Raw genomic sequence first — 17,540 nt, forward strand, 5'->3', positions numbered from 1 at the left:
TATTTGACTCAATGATCTCAGAAGTGTTTTCCAACGCAGATGATTCAGTGATTCTGTAAGGAGAGGTTCAGACAACATGCTTTGCATATATAAAGGTTAGCTGCCACAAATAAGAAAATAAACTGTTTTCCATGATAGTGGTGGTTATGGAAAATGTTGTGAAACAAAAGTGATTTATTTTTCAGCACCTTTTTTACTCCATCTCCTCCACAATCCTAAAGTGACTGGAAGATAACATTTTTATGTAAACTGATGACTTTAAAGAATAATGTTTCTAAATAAAAGCTTTGTTAGCTTCATGTGTATCAGCTCCATAAAGAATATTTCAAGACATATTTTATATTTCAGTTAGTAAGACAAAATGTCAAAACAATTCAGCTTGCAAATACATACAGTATTACAGACTATGAATTATACTCCCTTTATCTACCACCACAATAATAAACTGCAATTTATGATGACATGAAGTTTAGTACTAGAAAAAATAATTTGTAATTATAAAATCATTTAGCTTTATTTAATAAAATCTTTTGACATTCTTACTATTCAAAGAAATAGAGAAACAAACATTTCCATATTTTCTTTCATGCCAAATGGTTTTAATCTTCACTTGCCTGAAGCAAGTTAGGGTAAATGTTAGACATACATGTTGAAAATTATTATGTATTGCAAATCTACCAACATTGTCTTTCTATTTGTGTTAAACATTAGCACCATCTACTGGTCCAGAAGGTCCTTTCAAACTTTAGAAAAAGCTGTGGAAAGCGATCCAGCCAAAATGATGCAAAACGATAATGACAGTAACACGTAGTTTTTCAGTCCCTGTATAGGAAAAGGGAGAGAAAAAGAAAAATATCATATTGCCATAATTGATACCCCTTGAAAAAAAACAAAAAAAAAAGAACTCAGGTTTCATTTTATGACAAAATTAATAAATTTACTATATTTTTAAATTTTGTCTATTTTTCAGATTATTTTAAGCAGTAAGCACTTATGCAGAGACTGTTCAAAAATGTGTGAAAAGAATGGATGATCTGGAAAGTTACAAAGATCTAGATGATGATCTTCTCGTGTGGTGCAACACCAATTTGTAGTGGAAGGCACAGAACTTCTAGTTGTAGACCCAATGAGGCCTAACTCGTTTTACACAGTCACCAAAAACATTGGGAAAGATGATCTCTAATAGCAAGTTAGGTACCCATGGATCCTGGACATATTAGCTACAAAAACCTGGTATTACACTGCTAGCATTCAATGCTTGAAATTCCACCAGCAAAGTAACTGGTTCAGACTAGTTAAAACAGGTTCAGATCTGTTCAAACTGGTTTAGACCGGTTCAAACCAGTTCAGACCGGCTGAGACTGGTTTAAACCAGTTCAGACAGGTTCAAACCGGTTTAGACCAGTTCAAACTGGTTTAGACCGGTTCAAACCAGTTCAAACTGGTTCAGACCAGCTTAGACCGGTTTAAACCGGTTCAGACCGCTTTAGACCGGTTCAAACTGGTTTAGACCGGTTCAGACTGGTTTGGACTGGTTCAAACCAGTTTAGACCAGTTCCAACTGGTTCAAACCAGTTCAAACTGGCTTAGACAGGTTCAAACTGGTTTAGACCGGTTCAGACTGATTCAAACCGGTTTTAACCGGTTAAGACCAGTTTAGACTGCTTTAGACTGGTTCAAACTGGTTTAGACCGGTTCAGATTGGTTCAAACCGGTTAAGCCCAGTTCAAACTGGTTTAGACCGGTTCAGACCGGTTTAAACCAGCTCAGAGCAGTTCAGACTGGTTCAAACCGGTTCAGACCAGTTTAGACCGGTTCAAACCGGTTCCAACTGGTTTAGACAGGTTCCAACCGGTTTAGACAGGTTCCAACTGGTTTAGACCGGTTCAAACTGGTTTAGACCGGTTCAAACCAGTTAAAACTGGTTCAGACCAGGTCAAACCGGTTCTGACTGGTTTAAACCGGTTCCAACTGGTTCAGACCAGTTTTAATCGGTTCAGACCACTTTAGACTGGTTCAGACCGGCTTAGACCGGTTTAATTTGGTTCAGAGCAGTTCAAACAGGTTCAAACCGGTTCAGACCAGTTTAGACTGGTTTAAACCGGTTCCAACTGGTTCAAACCGGTTTAGACTGGTTCCAACTGGTTCAAACCAGTTTAGACCGGTTCCAACTGGTTCCAACTGGTTCAGACCGCTTTAGACCAGGTCAGACCGGTTCAAACTGGTTTAGACCAGTTCAAACTGGTTCAGACCAGCTCAAACCAGTTCAGACCAGTTCAAACTGGTTCAGACCAGTTCAAAATGGTTCAATATGTTAATATCCAGCAGAGTAAATCAGCTTGTTCTAGGCAATCACTGCCATATCAGTTTAGGGTCTTTACATTATACTGTAATTATTAAGACCAACTAACCTCTGTTGCATTTTTTAGTCTTTTGTTGAATCTGACCCTTAAAGTCCACTCTACCTGTCTACATGGTTATTAGGACAACTACTCATTCCCTCCACCCTCACTGAAAGAGTCGACTCAAGTGAAAACTGTCTTCAGGTTGTGCCTGGCATCAAACCTCCTGGTTATGCTACAGTCTTCACTTACATCCACTGCTGCTCATACAGTTATGGAATTAAAATCTTCATTCCTGTAAAAATTGTTCACAGTTCTTCATGTTTCTTGGAAAACTTAAGCAGTGCATGATATGACTTTCAGCTTCATAACGCAATACTTGTAAGGAGGAGAAATCTGAGATACAGCTGTATATCAAATCATACTATTTCCAGAGTTAGAGACAAGTAAGAGAGCTTGGGCAAGAGACCCAATAACATTACCTTGATTTCTTTAAATACAAGGACTCCCCACATTGCAGCAACCAGGCCAGGCCCCTAAAAGTAGGATTAATTTGTACATTACAGCACTTCATTGAAATTTACCACCTTCTCATAACTGCTCTCAGGGTGGTTGAATTTTGTCTGGATAACACATTTAGGCCTTTCCATTCCATCTAAGTAAAGCGCTCATGACTAAAGCATAAACATCACCGAAATCTTTACTACGTAAGACACAGTAAAATTTTCAGGAAGGACTAAAGAGGCAAGAGATTGCCTTTTTTTTTTTTTTTTTTTTTTTTGAGAAGGCACAATTTCTTTCTAAATTACACTGTGGAGTCTGCCCTGGCTGTTCTGTGTTCTTTCAGTAGGTTCAAATAATATGCCTCACTTTAGTCCAAACTTGAGTCCACCATGTTACCTTGTTTCAAAGGACTTTTCAGGTTTATTGGCAACTACCATGGATATTCCTAACATTTCCTTTATTAGCATGACTAACTGTTTGGACAAGGTCTGATTTTATCACTCAAAATGGTATTAAGAGGCTGGAACATAGATGTATTTTCTCTATAGCTGGCATCTGGACAACACACAAAGCCAGCCAGAGACAGGTCAGGAAAACTACTGATTATTGGTGATGATGCTGTACAGATTTCCTGGCTAAACAGTGATATACAGCAAACAGTGCAAACAGTGATATACAACGGCAACTTCCAGGCACTCTTGGTAAGACACTTTTTCCCCTGAGGGAGCAAGGATCTGAATTTTCATGTCTGATGAGAAAACATCTGAATGTGAAGCAAAACCTGGCTCTGTTAATGCTTCCCATTAGAGCTGCTCTGAGAAACACTTGACAGATGATTGGACAAGGACCTTCCTCTCTCCATCCTCAGTGCAGCTGATGGGACACACATATAGACCAGCAAGCAATGGTGCCTCATGCTGAATGTATGTGTGGGTACTGTTTCCTAGCGAAATTTGAGGTATTATTTCACTTCCTAGGTAAAGTACACTGCAAGAGGAATGCATTTTTAAAAATGAAACAAATTGTTAAATGGCTGTGATGAATAGCTCTTGAAATTCTCTCCAGGGGGAAGTAAAGCAGCAGTTCTGTGGTCCAAACAGGCAGTTTCTCATCACTGCTGTCTGTATGTTTTTAATTTTGTGATTTTATATGCTTGCCCTTTAGGCATACTGATAACTAAGTTACTAAAGTTGCTTTCCATTAATCCTTCAATTTCTAATTAGAATTATAGCAAGTCTTTTTTTTCCATTGCATATTGCAGAGTTTACTTGGATTTACTGCATCTTGAGGCAAAACTTAATCCCTATTAAAGATGTTTCATTAGTTTGATTCCCAAATACTGCTGTTGGGCAAAACTTTGGTTTTGATATTTGTTAAATCTCATTTGCCACCTTTGCATCACCAACTAGCACACTGGCGAGAGAGTGAAGGCAAAGTTTACTTTTACCTGGTGATAGAATTTATGCTTTAAAGTATCATAAATAAGAATAAAACAGGCAGAGCAGGCCAACCTATTTTCCTCTCATTTGCATAAGAACATTATTTTCCAGCAGTACATAATCTGTTCTGTTTGTTCAAGAATGGTAAAAAAAAAAATACCTGACTTAATTAAGTAAAATTACTGCTAGGGGATAAAACTCACAAATTAAAACATTCAGACCAAAATGTACTCTCTGGGATGAAAACATAAAATATTTCTTCTTTTAATCACTTTGGTTAAATAGTTAATGTTGATATAATTCTGGTTCCAGAGACTTGGCTTTTATGTAACCTAAAGACCCACACTCTTAATTCTTCTGCTTTTTCTAATGCTTGGAATTGACCAAGATGGTGCTTGTCATGGTTCTTTATGTTCCTAAAAATCCCCAAACTAGCACAGACAAGCAGAGAAGGTAATATATACTCTTGACTAAAAATGTTCTAGATCCATCATAATTTCAACTTAATTTCACAAAGAGAAGGGTAAAAAAAACCATTTACTTTTCATTCCATTACGTATTTTATTTTTTATATACTTACTGCAGTAATTATTGGAAAGCTGACGACAGCACTGAGATAGTGATTGGCTATGAACCAGCAGCAATTGGCTATCGCCCAAAGCACACCAGAAAGAAACCCTAGGAAAATAAACCCTAATCAAAAACATGCATAGCAAGGTGTAGACAGCAATTTGTGGAGAATTTATACTTATAACATAATACAGAAATTGTAGATATATATTTTAGTATGATAACTGCTTTAACAAGCTGGTTCTGGTAATCTAAACGAAAACTCAAAGGATAAAAATCAGCTACTCTGAAGTAGCAAAGTAATTTAAGTTCACAATTTTCTGGGCACTGTGCTCTTCAATTTGGCAGTCAGTTTTTGAAAATCTGCAATGTCATTTTGTTCTAGTGTCAGATTAGAATAAAATTTATCATTGTTATTTAATTAACCTAATAGGAGTGCTCTGTCAAAAGAGACAAAAAGTCAAATGGAGCCACTTGAAAGGCAAACTACAATTCCAACATGTAGCTTGGACTACTTACTGGAAAATGGTCAGAATAAGTAATTGAAATGCTTTCCTAATTTAAAAAACAGTCATACCTGGCAATATGGCTTGGGGATAAACATTAGGTTTATTTTTCCTGACTGCACAGTAGATCAAAAAGTAGATGGTACTTGTAAGAAATATTCCACTGAAGTGTGCAAAAACATAATCTAAATCTGAAAGAGAAATGACAAAATTATGTTAGTATACAACATCAGTTATTAATTTCAACAAAATTAATTTCACTGATAGCATTCATAGAGACAAAAAAAGCATGAAGTGCTACTCCTAACAACTCAAATTCAAATCTGCCAGTCTGACTGTGGATGGATATGGTCAAAGACACATTTTAAATGTGAATTAACTGCTGTGTTGACTTCAGCATTTATTACAGCTTTCTCTGCATTTCTGTGAGTTGTTATTTTTGGAACTCTACTACATATGACTTCATTCATTTAATAAAACCTTGGAAAAATCCTCAAGGAAGGCTACGAAACTCGGGTGGGGATTTTACATAATTATGTCCTCTCCTGACCATCACAACTGAGTTCCTGTATATAGCCTTTGTTTCTTTCCTGTACTTTTAAGGGCACGAAAACTGCACATATTATGTAAGTTAAATGTGGCTCAGTTTTGTCCTTTTTTAATCTTGAAGAATGTATCAAAATTTTGATTACCATAATCACTAACAATAATAAATCTTGTATGGACTTTGTATGTGCTAAAAAGAGTATTTCCAACATGGCAAAGCAGAAGCATGTAACAAGGTGATCCCTGTCTCCCTGGAGCTGTAAATTCTCAACAGGAAAGGCAGCTATAGTAATGACAACATCTGTTTTGCCTAGGTGGAGAATATATAAATATTCATAAACTGCAGTATTCAAGAGAAATTGTATGTCTTAGGACAGCAATACTTTGCTCTTAAGCTGCTGCTGGTATTACCTGACAGAGTATAATCCAAACCTTAAGGAAGACGTTTTCAGGGAAATTTTGTTTGAAATTGGCAATTAGGCTTGTGTTAAAAGGTTTCCATTAAAAAAATCTACACGGTTTTAATTATTTACATTGTTATATTCTGCTCCACTTATCAGTTATTCTCTTCCTTAACTGGTGTACTAATTTGGCAATTGGCAAGCTTGTGCCCTTGTTCACCTCATCCTCCACGCATATAAACTTTGTATTTTGAGAGTGCTAGTACTTAATGCCTTCTGGAACATGGCTATGAGTTAAGTATGGTAGCCTTTGGGATGCTTCTCACTGTTTTTGATGGTGTAATTTACCTCCGAGAAAAAGGGGGTGCTAGGACTATGATTATGACAACATATAATGTAATGCAGAACCGATAAATTGTCATGATATATTTCCACGCATATGAAGAATTCCACCCCACGCCTTTGAAAAAGCAGGCAAACACAATGATGAAATAAAGCAGAAGTAATCTATTAGCCTTTACCAAACTGACTTGCTCCTGTGTATATAGTTCCATTTCTTCTTCCATGGTCCTTGATGTACAGTACTGGTACAAAACTGGAACCGTACAGTATTCCAGCTACTACAGCCAGGCTACAGCCTCTTCAAAAAGAGCAAAAATTGGAGAAAATAGCCTAGCATAAATTAACGAAGTAGACAACACACTTAAGCACCCAGTACTGCACTTAAACACTGTGCACCATGTGAAAATTGCTAGGTATAAAGATAATACATTGTAGTACATTTTTATTTTCAGTGTAGTGTAGCAATGGTTCCCTGAGTTTCCCTATACTTTGTGGCCAAGTAATGTGGAAAATTCCTGCCGCAAGAGCGAGCAGTCTAGATTAATGACATGGGAAATTAACTAACTACAATTTCCTAAAAGCAAAGCTAGGGAAGACCAAATAAATATATATTTAAAAATGCTCCCATCCTCAGCTTCACTGTTGAGTCTATACATTCTTTATCACTATTCCCAGATTCATTGCCTCTTAAGTCCCCTTCTTCATTGGAGCACTTCTACTGTCTCCTTACCATAGTGCCATGCCTTCTCCAGATGTATTTAACCAGAAACCACACCTGGAAGCATGTCATTAGAACAGGCTTCTTCTATGCTACAGTGCTAATGAACCAGGTGACAAAAACCAGCTCTGTAATTAGTTGATATTGCTATTTAGTTTGACAGATGATCTTTTTTCATAGTAGCGCCTAATGCTTTGCTTAATTGGTAAGGTTAAGCACAGTCAACAATGTCAGTCAAGGAAATAATCTAAATATTTGCGCAATTATTCATACATAGATTTGCACACTATACTAGTATATTTAATTATTTATTTATTTATTGTGTGACTTGGCTAGGAAAACCACAGGACACAAATTCTGCTCTAATGCTGTGTTCAACTACTTTCTCTGGCTATTTGGTCTGTACCAGAACAAGAACTGTTAATAACCTACATGAGCCTCTTTTTTGCTGGTGAAAGTCTGTTCACCCATGAGTCATCAGAGGTATCTTCAGAAACATTAATTGACTGCAAAAAAACAAGAGTTTTTCAAGCAAGTTTAGTTTAGTTTAATTTCTTAAAATCTACAATCAGATTGTCTTCTATGATTTAGTCTGGTAGACTGGAACCTCTAGTGAGCACTGAGCATAGTTAGAAAACTCTAGGGTTCAGGCAGCAACTGAGCACTGATCTCTAAGAGTAAGGTATAACAGCAGTAGGAGCCTATTGTTCCCTAGTTGTTGCACACTTTGGGCTCCCAAAGGAGCGACAGCCAATCTGGTACCCACCACTGGCCTTCAACCCGTGCCACAGCTGATGGTGATAGTCAGCAACTCTTGACAGTCTCCTGGCTCTGTAATGCAGCCCAAAATCTGACCCTTCATCTAAGCACCATCATAGCTTTATGGTAAACATTTAATTGAAATTGCTTCCTCTTCTCATGTAGGAAAGTAATACACTGTGTCTTTTATATCTCCATCGTAATGAAAAAGGACTTTCTAAGCTATTCAAAGCTAACAATCAAGAAAGAACACTTGGGAAGAAACTCTTCTGTTGCTAATATTTAACTGGATATACAAGATCCACAAATTAAGATAAAATCAATGATACAATCATTACACATTTATGTTGTTTCATGTAGTCTACCATAAATCCTAGCAAACCTGACCAATGAACACATCTTTTGTTTTTAAATGGATCTGTACTTTGCTGTAAAATAACAACTGTAGAGGACTTACACTTTCTCTCAGTAAAGGTGTGCTTTCTAATGAAGCTGAAGAACTCTGGACTTCAGTTTTTATAAAAAGAAATATGACAGCACTCAGAAGAGAAAAATACACCAATAAATACCATGTCAGCTCATAAGGATGTAACATTTAGTGTTCAGAGACAAAAGTTATAAGTTGAGGCATTGTTTTCATTATCACCCTAGAGTTACTTCAACATATTTAAAAAAATGCAATTGCTTTAAACAGTCATAACTTATTATGATTATATACACACATATATAATATATAAATACACATAATATAATAATTATAATTTATTAATTTAACTCACGAACAACCTAAGTGAAAGTAAGTAAATAAATCAGGTTTTGTATTACTTTATAGATATCTCTTCTTATGCAATGGGATTGAAATGTCTCATTTTTACAGTGTGTAGTTAGAGCCACATTAATAACAGATGCCTTAGTTAACAGTGCCCTTTTGTACCAAACCACACTTGCAACGGAACACCTGTTACTTATTCTACACAGAACAGCTTAAACCTGTGAATTTGCTCTATGATTACAGAAAAATGTTAGTTTTTAGACTTCTATCATATGTGAGGGATTAAATACTGCTGCTACGAGGCCTCACGCATATGTGGAAGGAGAAGAGGTATTGCTCAGTGGGGCTCCAGTGCATTAAGTGATTAAAATGAAACATTACTACTTGTACCGCTGGCTGGAGGAAATCAGGTAAATACATGCAATAATAACTGGTAGGATCTGTTTTTTTATTTTTATGAAAAACATTTTAATGATTTAGGAATTTCTTCTCCAAACTGTAAACCAAATGTCTACATTTGAACTACTCATCTCTTACTGAATGAGTAAGTATAAGTATAAAAGAATGTCAGCTTCCTCCAGAAGGACTTGACAAACATATACAGGTTCCACCCAGGAGGCTAAAGTGAAATGCCTGCTTCTGAACTCCGCAGAGCAACAGACATAGGCTTTTGAGCAGTTTGCCAGGAAAACATGTCTGGTCACAATCTTTTTCCTTGTTGGTCTTTCCTCTATGATATATCAGAAACAGGCAGGAAGCAGGTGGTGAGCTGCATGAATTCACCAGGAAGGAACAGCAGTACTACTGCTATTTTCTCAGTACCTCCCAAACTCATGTGTCCCATGTAACAGCAACGGGTACAAAGCTGCATACTCGGGAAAGAGGGAAAGTGGAAACAAAAGTCACGAATCTAAGGCAGCAGCTCTCTCCTAGCAATCAAAAACGGTTTCCTTATCTCCATGTTCTCAATAACCTTCTTTTCTGAAAGGCATTACGTCCATCTGCTGCTTACTACACTTATGGTGAGCCCTTAGGATTTAGGGCCGCCTTCCTGGCAACCCAGTTGGAAAGCAAGATCACTGCTACTCAAGAAGGATCCTCTTTCCTCCATGTTTGGACCAAAATGTATGCAGTCATGCAAATAATCAACTAAAAGAAAAAAAAAATAAAGCCCCTCTTAAGATCCCAAGGAAGACACTGCTTGAAAATTTTAAGGGTGGTTTTAGAATTACAAGACAGGGAGTTATTATGGACAGAAAAACATGCAAAGCCTCTTGCTTTTCATGGACCCCAAAGTATCAGGGAAAGGGTTCTGTGGCATTTCTGTGGTTTTTACCCTTGACTGAGTGAAATCAGATCATAAATCTGAGGTTTTCTCAACAAGATTCTTCTAGTCAAATTTGTCCTCTCTCACAGGATTTGCAGAAGTGAACCATTTCAATAACCTAGCTCGGGAGGCAATCAGGAAATTCCTGCTTTGCCTTGAACATGTATACCAGCCTAAAAATATATTTCTGTGTTTATGGCTAACCATGCCACCCACTGTACTGGGTATCAAGTATGTTCCTACTCTGAAATACAACACTGACCAGCTAGGTATGGATACCTCATGATTTTGGCACTAAACTGATTTGCAAAAAATACTTCAATACATTCACTTGCTAGTTAAATTGTCTGTGGGGTTGATTATTAAATATACATTTTACATTACAGAAATTCATTATAAGAATAAATTGTTACCTTAATAATGAAAGTCCAGCTCCAATATAATTTAATATTGGTCTTGATACCTCTTCTGGGTCAATTCCAAACCAACCAAACCTGGAACATTTAACCAGTTTCACTTAATTGCACTGACTTCATATGAATAGTTAAATTATAACCTAGTCTTTGAAATCTTGAATCATGTAAATAAACCTCTCAGATTAGCTGAGCTGGTTGGAGCATGCTAATGCTAATGATGCCAAGGTTGTAGGTTTGATTCTTTATAAAGGTCATTAACCTAAGAGTTGGACTCAATAATCCTTGTGGGTCCCTTCCAACTCAGAATATTTTGTGACTCTTTATCTTATCTTAGAATTCTGTTTAAGTATATATTTGCAGCATTATATCAGTACTTCAGTTGGCTTGCAAAACGCTATGGCTACTTAACAAAAATAACCTTTATGTTAATTTACTGTATATTGATTTTTTAAATCTGTGAAAATTCACTTAAAATTGAAGCTAACATATTTTATCAGATCATGTTGAAAAAGAAAAAATATAGTGTACTAGTTCTACACTAACAACTATATTATCTATTGACTCAATTAAGTTAATGAACATGATTAGACACTCTTCTTGCTATTGAGACAAAGGAAAAATAAAAAGGTAAAATAATTAACTTGAGTACTTTCCACTATTAGGGGATAAGTCTTAATATAAGCAACAATATATCTTAATATATGTGATAAACCCTCTTTAGTGGCAGACTTGGTAGTGTTACATTAATGGCTGGACTTGATGATATTAAAGGTCTTTTCCAGCCTAAGCGATTCTATGTTTCCACAGGGGTTAGCTTTTACTGCAGTTATTAATGAAGAATGGGCAACATTAATTATGTACAACTAAAGACTTAAGCATACTTACCTTGAACTTGCCCAACCTGTCAGCAAATTAAAAGAAGCCCATATCAAAAGACCAAGAGCTAAGCCAACAGTTTTAAGAATAGGAACAACTGTAATATTGCCTGAAATACAAAAAAAGAAAACTAAAATCAGTTAAAAAATAGAATGTGGTTTTGTATGCATTTGCTTTAGATTTTGTGCCTGTTCAGAAGGCAAAGAAATTTAGGAAACCACAAGGTGGTAAGAAACAGTGTTTTAAAAAATAAATACACTGAACATGGACTTTGCCTTCATATGATTTTAAAAGTCACTTTTGGTGTGAATTTGCCTCTTATAAAATAAGCATAATAAAAAACCATTTACTATAATGGTACAGCTCCATTAATACCGAGACTTAAAAAACCCAAATAACTACTAAATAACTACTACCTTACATATGGAAAAGTTTTTATCACCTTTTTATGAAGAGAGAGGATTACTTTGTGCTTCAAGATAAGGAATTCTTTTTATCCTCACCTGTGGCCCAAACAAAGCCTCCAACCATTGCCAGAGGCCAAAACCGGGGGCAATTCTGGATCAAATTGACCACCAAAGAAACCATCCATATGGAGGCACAGAGAATCCACTGGAAGAACATGCCTGTGGAAAAATCATATGCACAGAGTAGAAAACCTGTAGAAAGCTGCATGTATGAATCTCTTAACATAATAAGTTTCCAGCAGATCAGAAAAAATTCAAAAAGGTGTCCACCTCCTTTCTGAATTTCAGGGAACCATGTTACAATATATTCAAAGGATACATTTTTAAGGTGGGTTATAATTCTGTCAACTTTTCCTTATCACGCATCCTTGATACACAGCTGCAAAAGACACATTCCTGGACAAAGTGTACACAAGCCCTGATTCTCAAACACACAAAAATTCTGACAGATTTCTGACAAAGAGGGTATTCAGTTGCTGCAAACTTTTCCCACAACCCTAGGAGCTGGTAACATAGATGACTGCACAGGGAAACAGTCCTTCAAAGCTCAAGCTTTTCCACTAATCCAGGACACTGATGATGGTCAGTAACAGATCTCTTCTTCCTTTGTAGATTCTTGAAGGGTCAATGAGGCAGACTGGTTAACTTTATGTCAGCTGTGCTCAGACTTTCACTTTAAAGCCCTGCCTTGTCTTTTTAGGGCCATATTTGGCATGAAGAGGAGAGGTTACATCCAGCCTGCAATGCAGATACTATGATTGCAATAACATTTATTCATCTAGGGTTCTCATAATTCATTACGTTTAATATAAACATGGAAATATAACATAAACCCACTAGAGTGATGAAATTTCAAGCATGAAATAGGAACGATCGTTTCCTCTTACCAATTCAACAAATAAAGGTATTAAAATTTCATTTTTGCCACTGTGTTTATGTTTGGTCCACAATTGAAAGGCAACTTCTCTGAAGTCCAACAGCTTTTACCTTAGAAATAACATTGTATGTATCTGAGAGTCCCCACAAGGGTACAAGAAAGGACATTGCACTTTCCATTGTGAAATGCTCATGAAGTGTACAACATCACTGTTAAAGTACACAACAGCAGGTAAAAAAGCTCTTTTAAAGATGTCACATCCTGAAGCAGTACTACTGCTTTATACCCTAACAACAGCAAAGAAAATTAAACATATTCTACTGGATTAAGACTGTGATGATATTTACAACTCTAGCACTGAAACTCTAATATTCGCTGGTAAAATACTATTCCTATTAGCAAAAACAGAAAACCAAACAAAATAATATAAGAAAGTTTACCATCACCGGTATCAAACTTCTTAACAGGCACAAAGTTTGTCCCAAACAGAAGGACAGCTACTGTAGAAGAAGTAAAACCAATAGCTAGATCTGTTCCATTGCTGGTGTTAGCAGCACTGTAACCTTTCCCGATAATCATCTTTGTTCTGTAGGTGCCTCTTCTTGTGGAGTTGTTTTGCTGCAGGTCCTGACAGATTCTGAAATAAAATACTGGAATTAAATAAAATAAAATGAAATAATACCAATGCAGTTCAGAAATCTGAAACTTAAAGGACCTTACTTACCAATCTCTCAAAAGCTGGAATGAACTGCAAAGTAGAATCTCATCAGATGAGAAGCTGTCATAAAATACGAATAAAGCGATTTAAGAACAGATGCACAAAAAAAAAAAGAAATCACTATTGTTTCATAATCAGCTTCACAGAAAAACATGTCTGAACACATAACAAGTGAATGTAGAGGTGCACTCAAAGGTTATGAGGACTTGAATCCATGGGAAGCCCTGATGCTTTAGTGAGATGTTCTATCAGACTAGTCCTTATTCCTGTAGCAAAAGGGGAGGCCATACTGGGATGCATAAAAAAGCTGTAATTAGACAAAATCTTAACTGGCAGAAGAAGCGACAGCAATCTGCAGACCCACTAGCTAGAAGTCAGGAACAGTTACAGAGATTCCATAGATGTCACAGTGGGATCAACACAAGATTATAAGGCAACTGCAGGGATTGCTCTAACTGATAAAACCATGAAAGGTTCATTTTTTCTATTGGGAACAAAGGGAGAAGCTGACTCCAAAGTTTCTTCATTCATTCCACATAAACATAAAGGCAAAGATATTTTTAATCCCATAATACTTCCCTCTTTTTTTATTTTAAGTGGGAGATTCATCTTGAGGTTACACTCAACAGATGTGCCACATACACACTTTTGATATGATTATGAAAAGGATTATAACTTTGACAGAAAAGGTGTCTCTGAGGACAAACATAATTATGTGAACTTTGTAGACATAATCTTAACACCACATTTGAAAGACTACATGTAGGAAAAGTGTTTGGAAATTTAGCTTCAAATGGTAAGAGGATACTTAATATATTGCTATAGTGATATTCATCCAATACTCTTGTTGAAGTCATGCTATTTATACTGAATCAAATGACATCCCAATGCAGTTTGCCATTCCCCAGCATAGGTGGACTAGCCTGGAGAAAAAAAGCTGAAATAGGATGGTGGAAATTTTGCCAAGTCTTGCAAGAGATGCTGTGACTACACACTCTGCACAAAATGAGAGCTGAGCTGCTGAACATTCCTTCATCTTATTTTACCCTCCGGTCTTACCTTCTCCACAGTCCTTAGGACACCAAGAACTGTATCTGCTGATGTTATGCTTCTATCTGCAGCTTCAACAGGGCCATCAGTGCTTGCTGAAATTAATTATTTGTATTAGCAGATGAAAAGCTCAATTCCGTAACTATATAACCATTTAACTTCTGTAATTTCCCCCCCTCAAAAGATATCAGTATAGCTCTAACTTAAGAAAAACACAGATGACACTTAAAAGACTCATCATGAAGGTACAATGGCACAGCTGTCTCAATTTATATTAAATTTTTCTCCCTCCTCATCTTTCTTTCCTGCTTAGCAGCTAAGCTTCTCCAGGAACTGTATTTAAGACTTCTATGAAGTGTGTTTTACCCAGGACCTGTAGACACTGAACAGTGCAAATAATAATTTTGAGATTTCTTCAAAAACTCAACTTCACAGGATACACTGTGACATGGCAAGAAGAAATCAACATTGATAAAGGCTGGCATCAGCTACCTTCATTCCGTCAACCTCAACTCACCGAGTGAATACATTTATTCATTGGACAACTATGACACAAGAGCTGGGTTTTGCACATAAAGACCACCATGCTGTTAAGGACACAGAAATAAAGCTGATTACACTGCACCTCTGTGAATGCAAGAATCACACCCTTTGCCTTTAAATAAATGAGTCATTACGCAGGTAAGATACTACGAACCTTTCAAATTTGAAGTAGTTTATCTGTCTGATTTTGTACAGAAAATTGTTACCTTAAAAATATTTCAGTTTTGTATCTACTAAAAGAAAATCTGTGTGCTGCAGGGCAATACACTTTTCTGCTTGCTTTGTATCTTCAAAAAATCTCTGTATTGCGCATATTGAAGATTGTTGCACAGTTGAAGAACCAGAATTGTAATACCAAAAACAGAAAGACAACTCCACTTAACTAAGGAAGAGTATGCTTCATTTGGACTGCTTAAAACTCTGTTACTTTCCAAAGTTTGGGACACTTCGTTCCAAATTTGGCTAAATTTCAAACCCAACTCTCAACTCAATTTTAAATCCTTCAAGAGAAAGCTCAGTGAGACAAGGTGTGGAGGAACCTTCTCTAACTTCAACGGCAGCACTGCTTGAAGAAGGAGTTGAACCAGATGATCTCCAGAGGTTCCTTCCAAGCTAAATAATTCTCCTATTGTATGATCCAATGTTAAGAGCAAATAAGGAACTGGCACACAGCATTAAGTTGACTATACTTTTTGCACATACAGAACTTCAGAAAGTTCCCTAAAAGATTCTTCTCTTCAATCTCGTTATTGCCAGATGGACTTGCTTATATGCCTCCATTACAGATACCAAATGCCAGACCAGAATCACTTGCTGAAGCTGCCACATTAGAGCATAGTTGTTGTGTCTGAAAATCAGGGAGAAAAACTGGAATTGTTACTGTCATTGAAGGCTTTTTTTCCCCCCTAAGTAGCCCTTACTGAAGGTCACTTCAGGGTTCCCAAACTGCACAAGAAATACAATGGGTTTTTGTTGGCACATATTCCTCTTATCCTACTAACTTCACTGGTTCACCTCACTGGAATGCTGTGCTCTGTATTTTCACTGTTTCCTCAGAAATTTGCCACCATTTTCATCCTTCGCAGAGACAAAACAAATTATGATGTTCACTTAATGCAACAGCAACACATTGCTCCAGTTTCCACAGACAGGCATGAAATTAAGAAGCCTGCCTTTGGGAGCTTTCATCCCTAAGGAGACCTGAGCTGCTAAGATCCCAAATAAACTGTTTGCGCTAAAGGAACGGGTAATTTTAGAGGCTGCATGCCACACTGACTGTTTATTTGCCCATTTCTCCTATCATCTACTTGCCATTAAGAATAGATACTTCCCACTCCCGAATTTAGGAGACTGCTACCAGTCTTAACGTGGCCCAGAACAACGTCCCCAGGTGACACCGCAACTCATGACTAAAAGTTGCTCAGGGAGTGCGTGTTCACTTCCCCGACACGAACGCTTTTTAAAAGACGTTCTTCAGGCACTGTTTTCAGAAAGTGTTATCACGGAACACGGAAGTCGCTCGGCTGAGCGCTCTGCACCAGTGTGGCTGCACTGACGCCGCCGCGCCAGGGCAGCGGCGGGGCGGGCCCGGCCCTGGGCCCGGCTGTCTCCGCCGGACACGGCTGCTCGGCCCCGAACCCCGCGGGGACACTCGAGGGCCGGCTCCAGCCGGACGCCTTCCGTCCGTCCCCTAGCGCCCCGTGCCCGGCTTACCGCCGCGGCCAGTTTTACGGCTTTCCGCTGCGGGACGGAAGGCGGCCGCGGACGAGCCCGCACCGGCAGATCCCCCGCCAGGGCGCTCCGTGCGGCCCCAGCTCCCGCCGCCCGCGCCCCTCCGCGCCCGCCCCCACCACGCTACCGCCGGGCCCGCGCACAGGCCTCGCCACCGATCCCCGTGACTCCCACCCGCGCCGGCACCGCCCCGCGCCTCGGCCCGTCCCCGCCCGCCTCCATCCTCCCCGCCCGCCTCCATCCTCCCCTATCCGTGCCCAATCCTCAGCCGCCCCGCCGGCCAGGAGCGCGGGGAGGAGGGGGGTAGGGTGTTGGTTCTCGCCCGACTTTCCTTTGCTGCCATGGTAGAGGGGATTTGCTGGGGCGTCGACTTCCCGTCTAGCGGAGGACAGACACTAAGAGGAACCTTAAATAAAGGCACCGACGTTGTGACAAAAGCGCCCTTGTCCCTCCCGGCCTGTCTCATCGACAGCCGATGAGACGGTTCCCTCCGTGAAAGTGCACCCGTGTGCTTCACAGGCCGATGCTGTGCTGTAACTGCGCGAGAAAGAGTCACAAACTCAGGTTGGAAAAGACCTCTGAGATCGTCGAGTCCAACCCATGAAAACACCACTGTGTCAAGTAGACCGTGGCACT

General features: G+C 38.5%; 1 protein-coding gene across 5 annotated transcripts; it reads right to left on the reverse strand.

Moving 5' to 3' along the window:
• Positions 1-577: 577 nt before the first annotated feature.
• On the reverse strand, positions 578-17,078 carry TMEM144 (transmembrane protein 144). Of its 5 annotated transcripts, XM_027882852.1 has the most exons (14): positions 17,048-17,076; positions 14,640-14,725; positions 13,587-13,640; positions 13,303-13,499; positions 12,022-12,144; positions 11,528-11,627; positions 10,640-10,720; positions 8,585-8,666; positions 7,801-7,874; positions 6,830-6,948; positions 5,433-5,552; positions 4,866-4,963; positions 2,825-2,878; positions 578-822 (listed from the first exon to the last, which is right to left on the reverse strand). In XM_027882852.1, exons 4-14 carry the CDS (start codon positions 13,439-13,441, stop codon positions 739-741), a joined length of 1,074 nt encoding a protein of 357 aa, XP_027738653.1. In that variant the 5' UTR covers positions 13,442-13,499; positions 13,587-13,640; positions 14,640-14,725; positions 17,048-17,076; the 3' UTR covers positions 578-738. The 5 variants fall into 5 exon arrangements, with proteins under 5 accessions (XP_027738653.1, XP_027738655.1, XP_027738656.1 ...); XM_027882854.1 differs by lacking the exon at positions 13,587-13,640 and having other exon boundaries at positions 17,048-17,078; XM_027882855.1 differs by lacking the exon at positions 17,048-17,076 and having other exon boundaries at positions 13,309-13,499; positions 14,640-14,739.
• Positions 17,079-17,540: the final 462 nt, after the last annotated feature.

The sequence above is a fragment of the Empidonax traillii genome, unplaced genomic scaffold (assembly GCF_003031625.1).
Source record: "Empidonax traillii isolate 1590-97213 ecotype Southwest subspecies unplaced genomic scaffold, ASM303162v1 scaffold112:size1231168, whole genome shotgun sequence".
NCBI lineage: Eukaryota > Metazoa > Chordata > Aves > Passeriformes > Tyrannidae > Empidonax > Empidonax traillii.

Excerpts from the sequence above, each read along its gene's own strand:
- TMEM144 (XM_027882854.1), bottom strand. The coding sequence starts at position 13,441 with ATGATTATCGGGAAAGGTTACAGTGCTGCTAACACCAGCAATGGAACA. Across the intron at positions 11,628-12,021 it reads AGGCTTTGTTTGGGCCACAG|GCAATATTACAGTTGTTCCT; the intron begins GTGAGGATAAAA and ends TTTGTATTTCAG. Across the intron at positions 4,964-5,432 it reads TCCCCAAGCCATATTGCCAG|GGTTTCTTTCTGGTGTGCTT; the intron begins GTATGACTGTTT and ends TTATTTTCCTAG.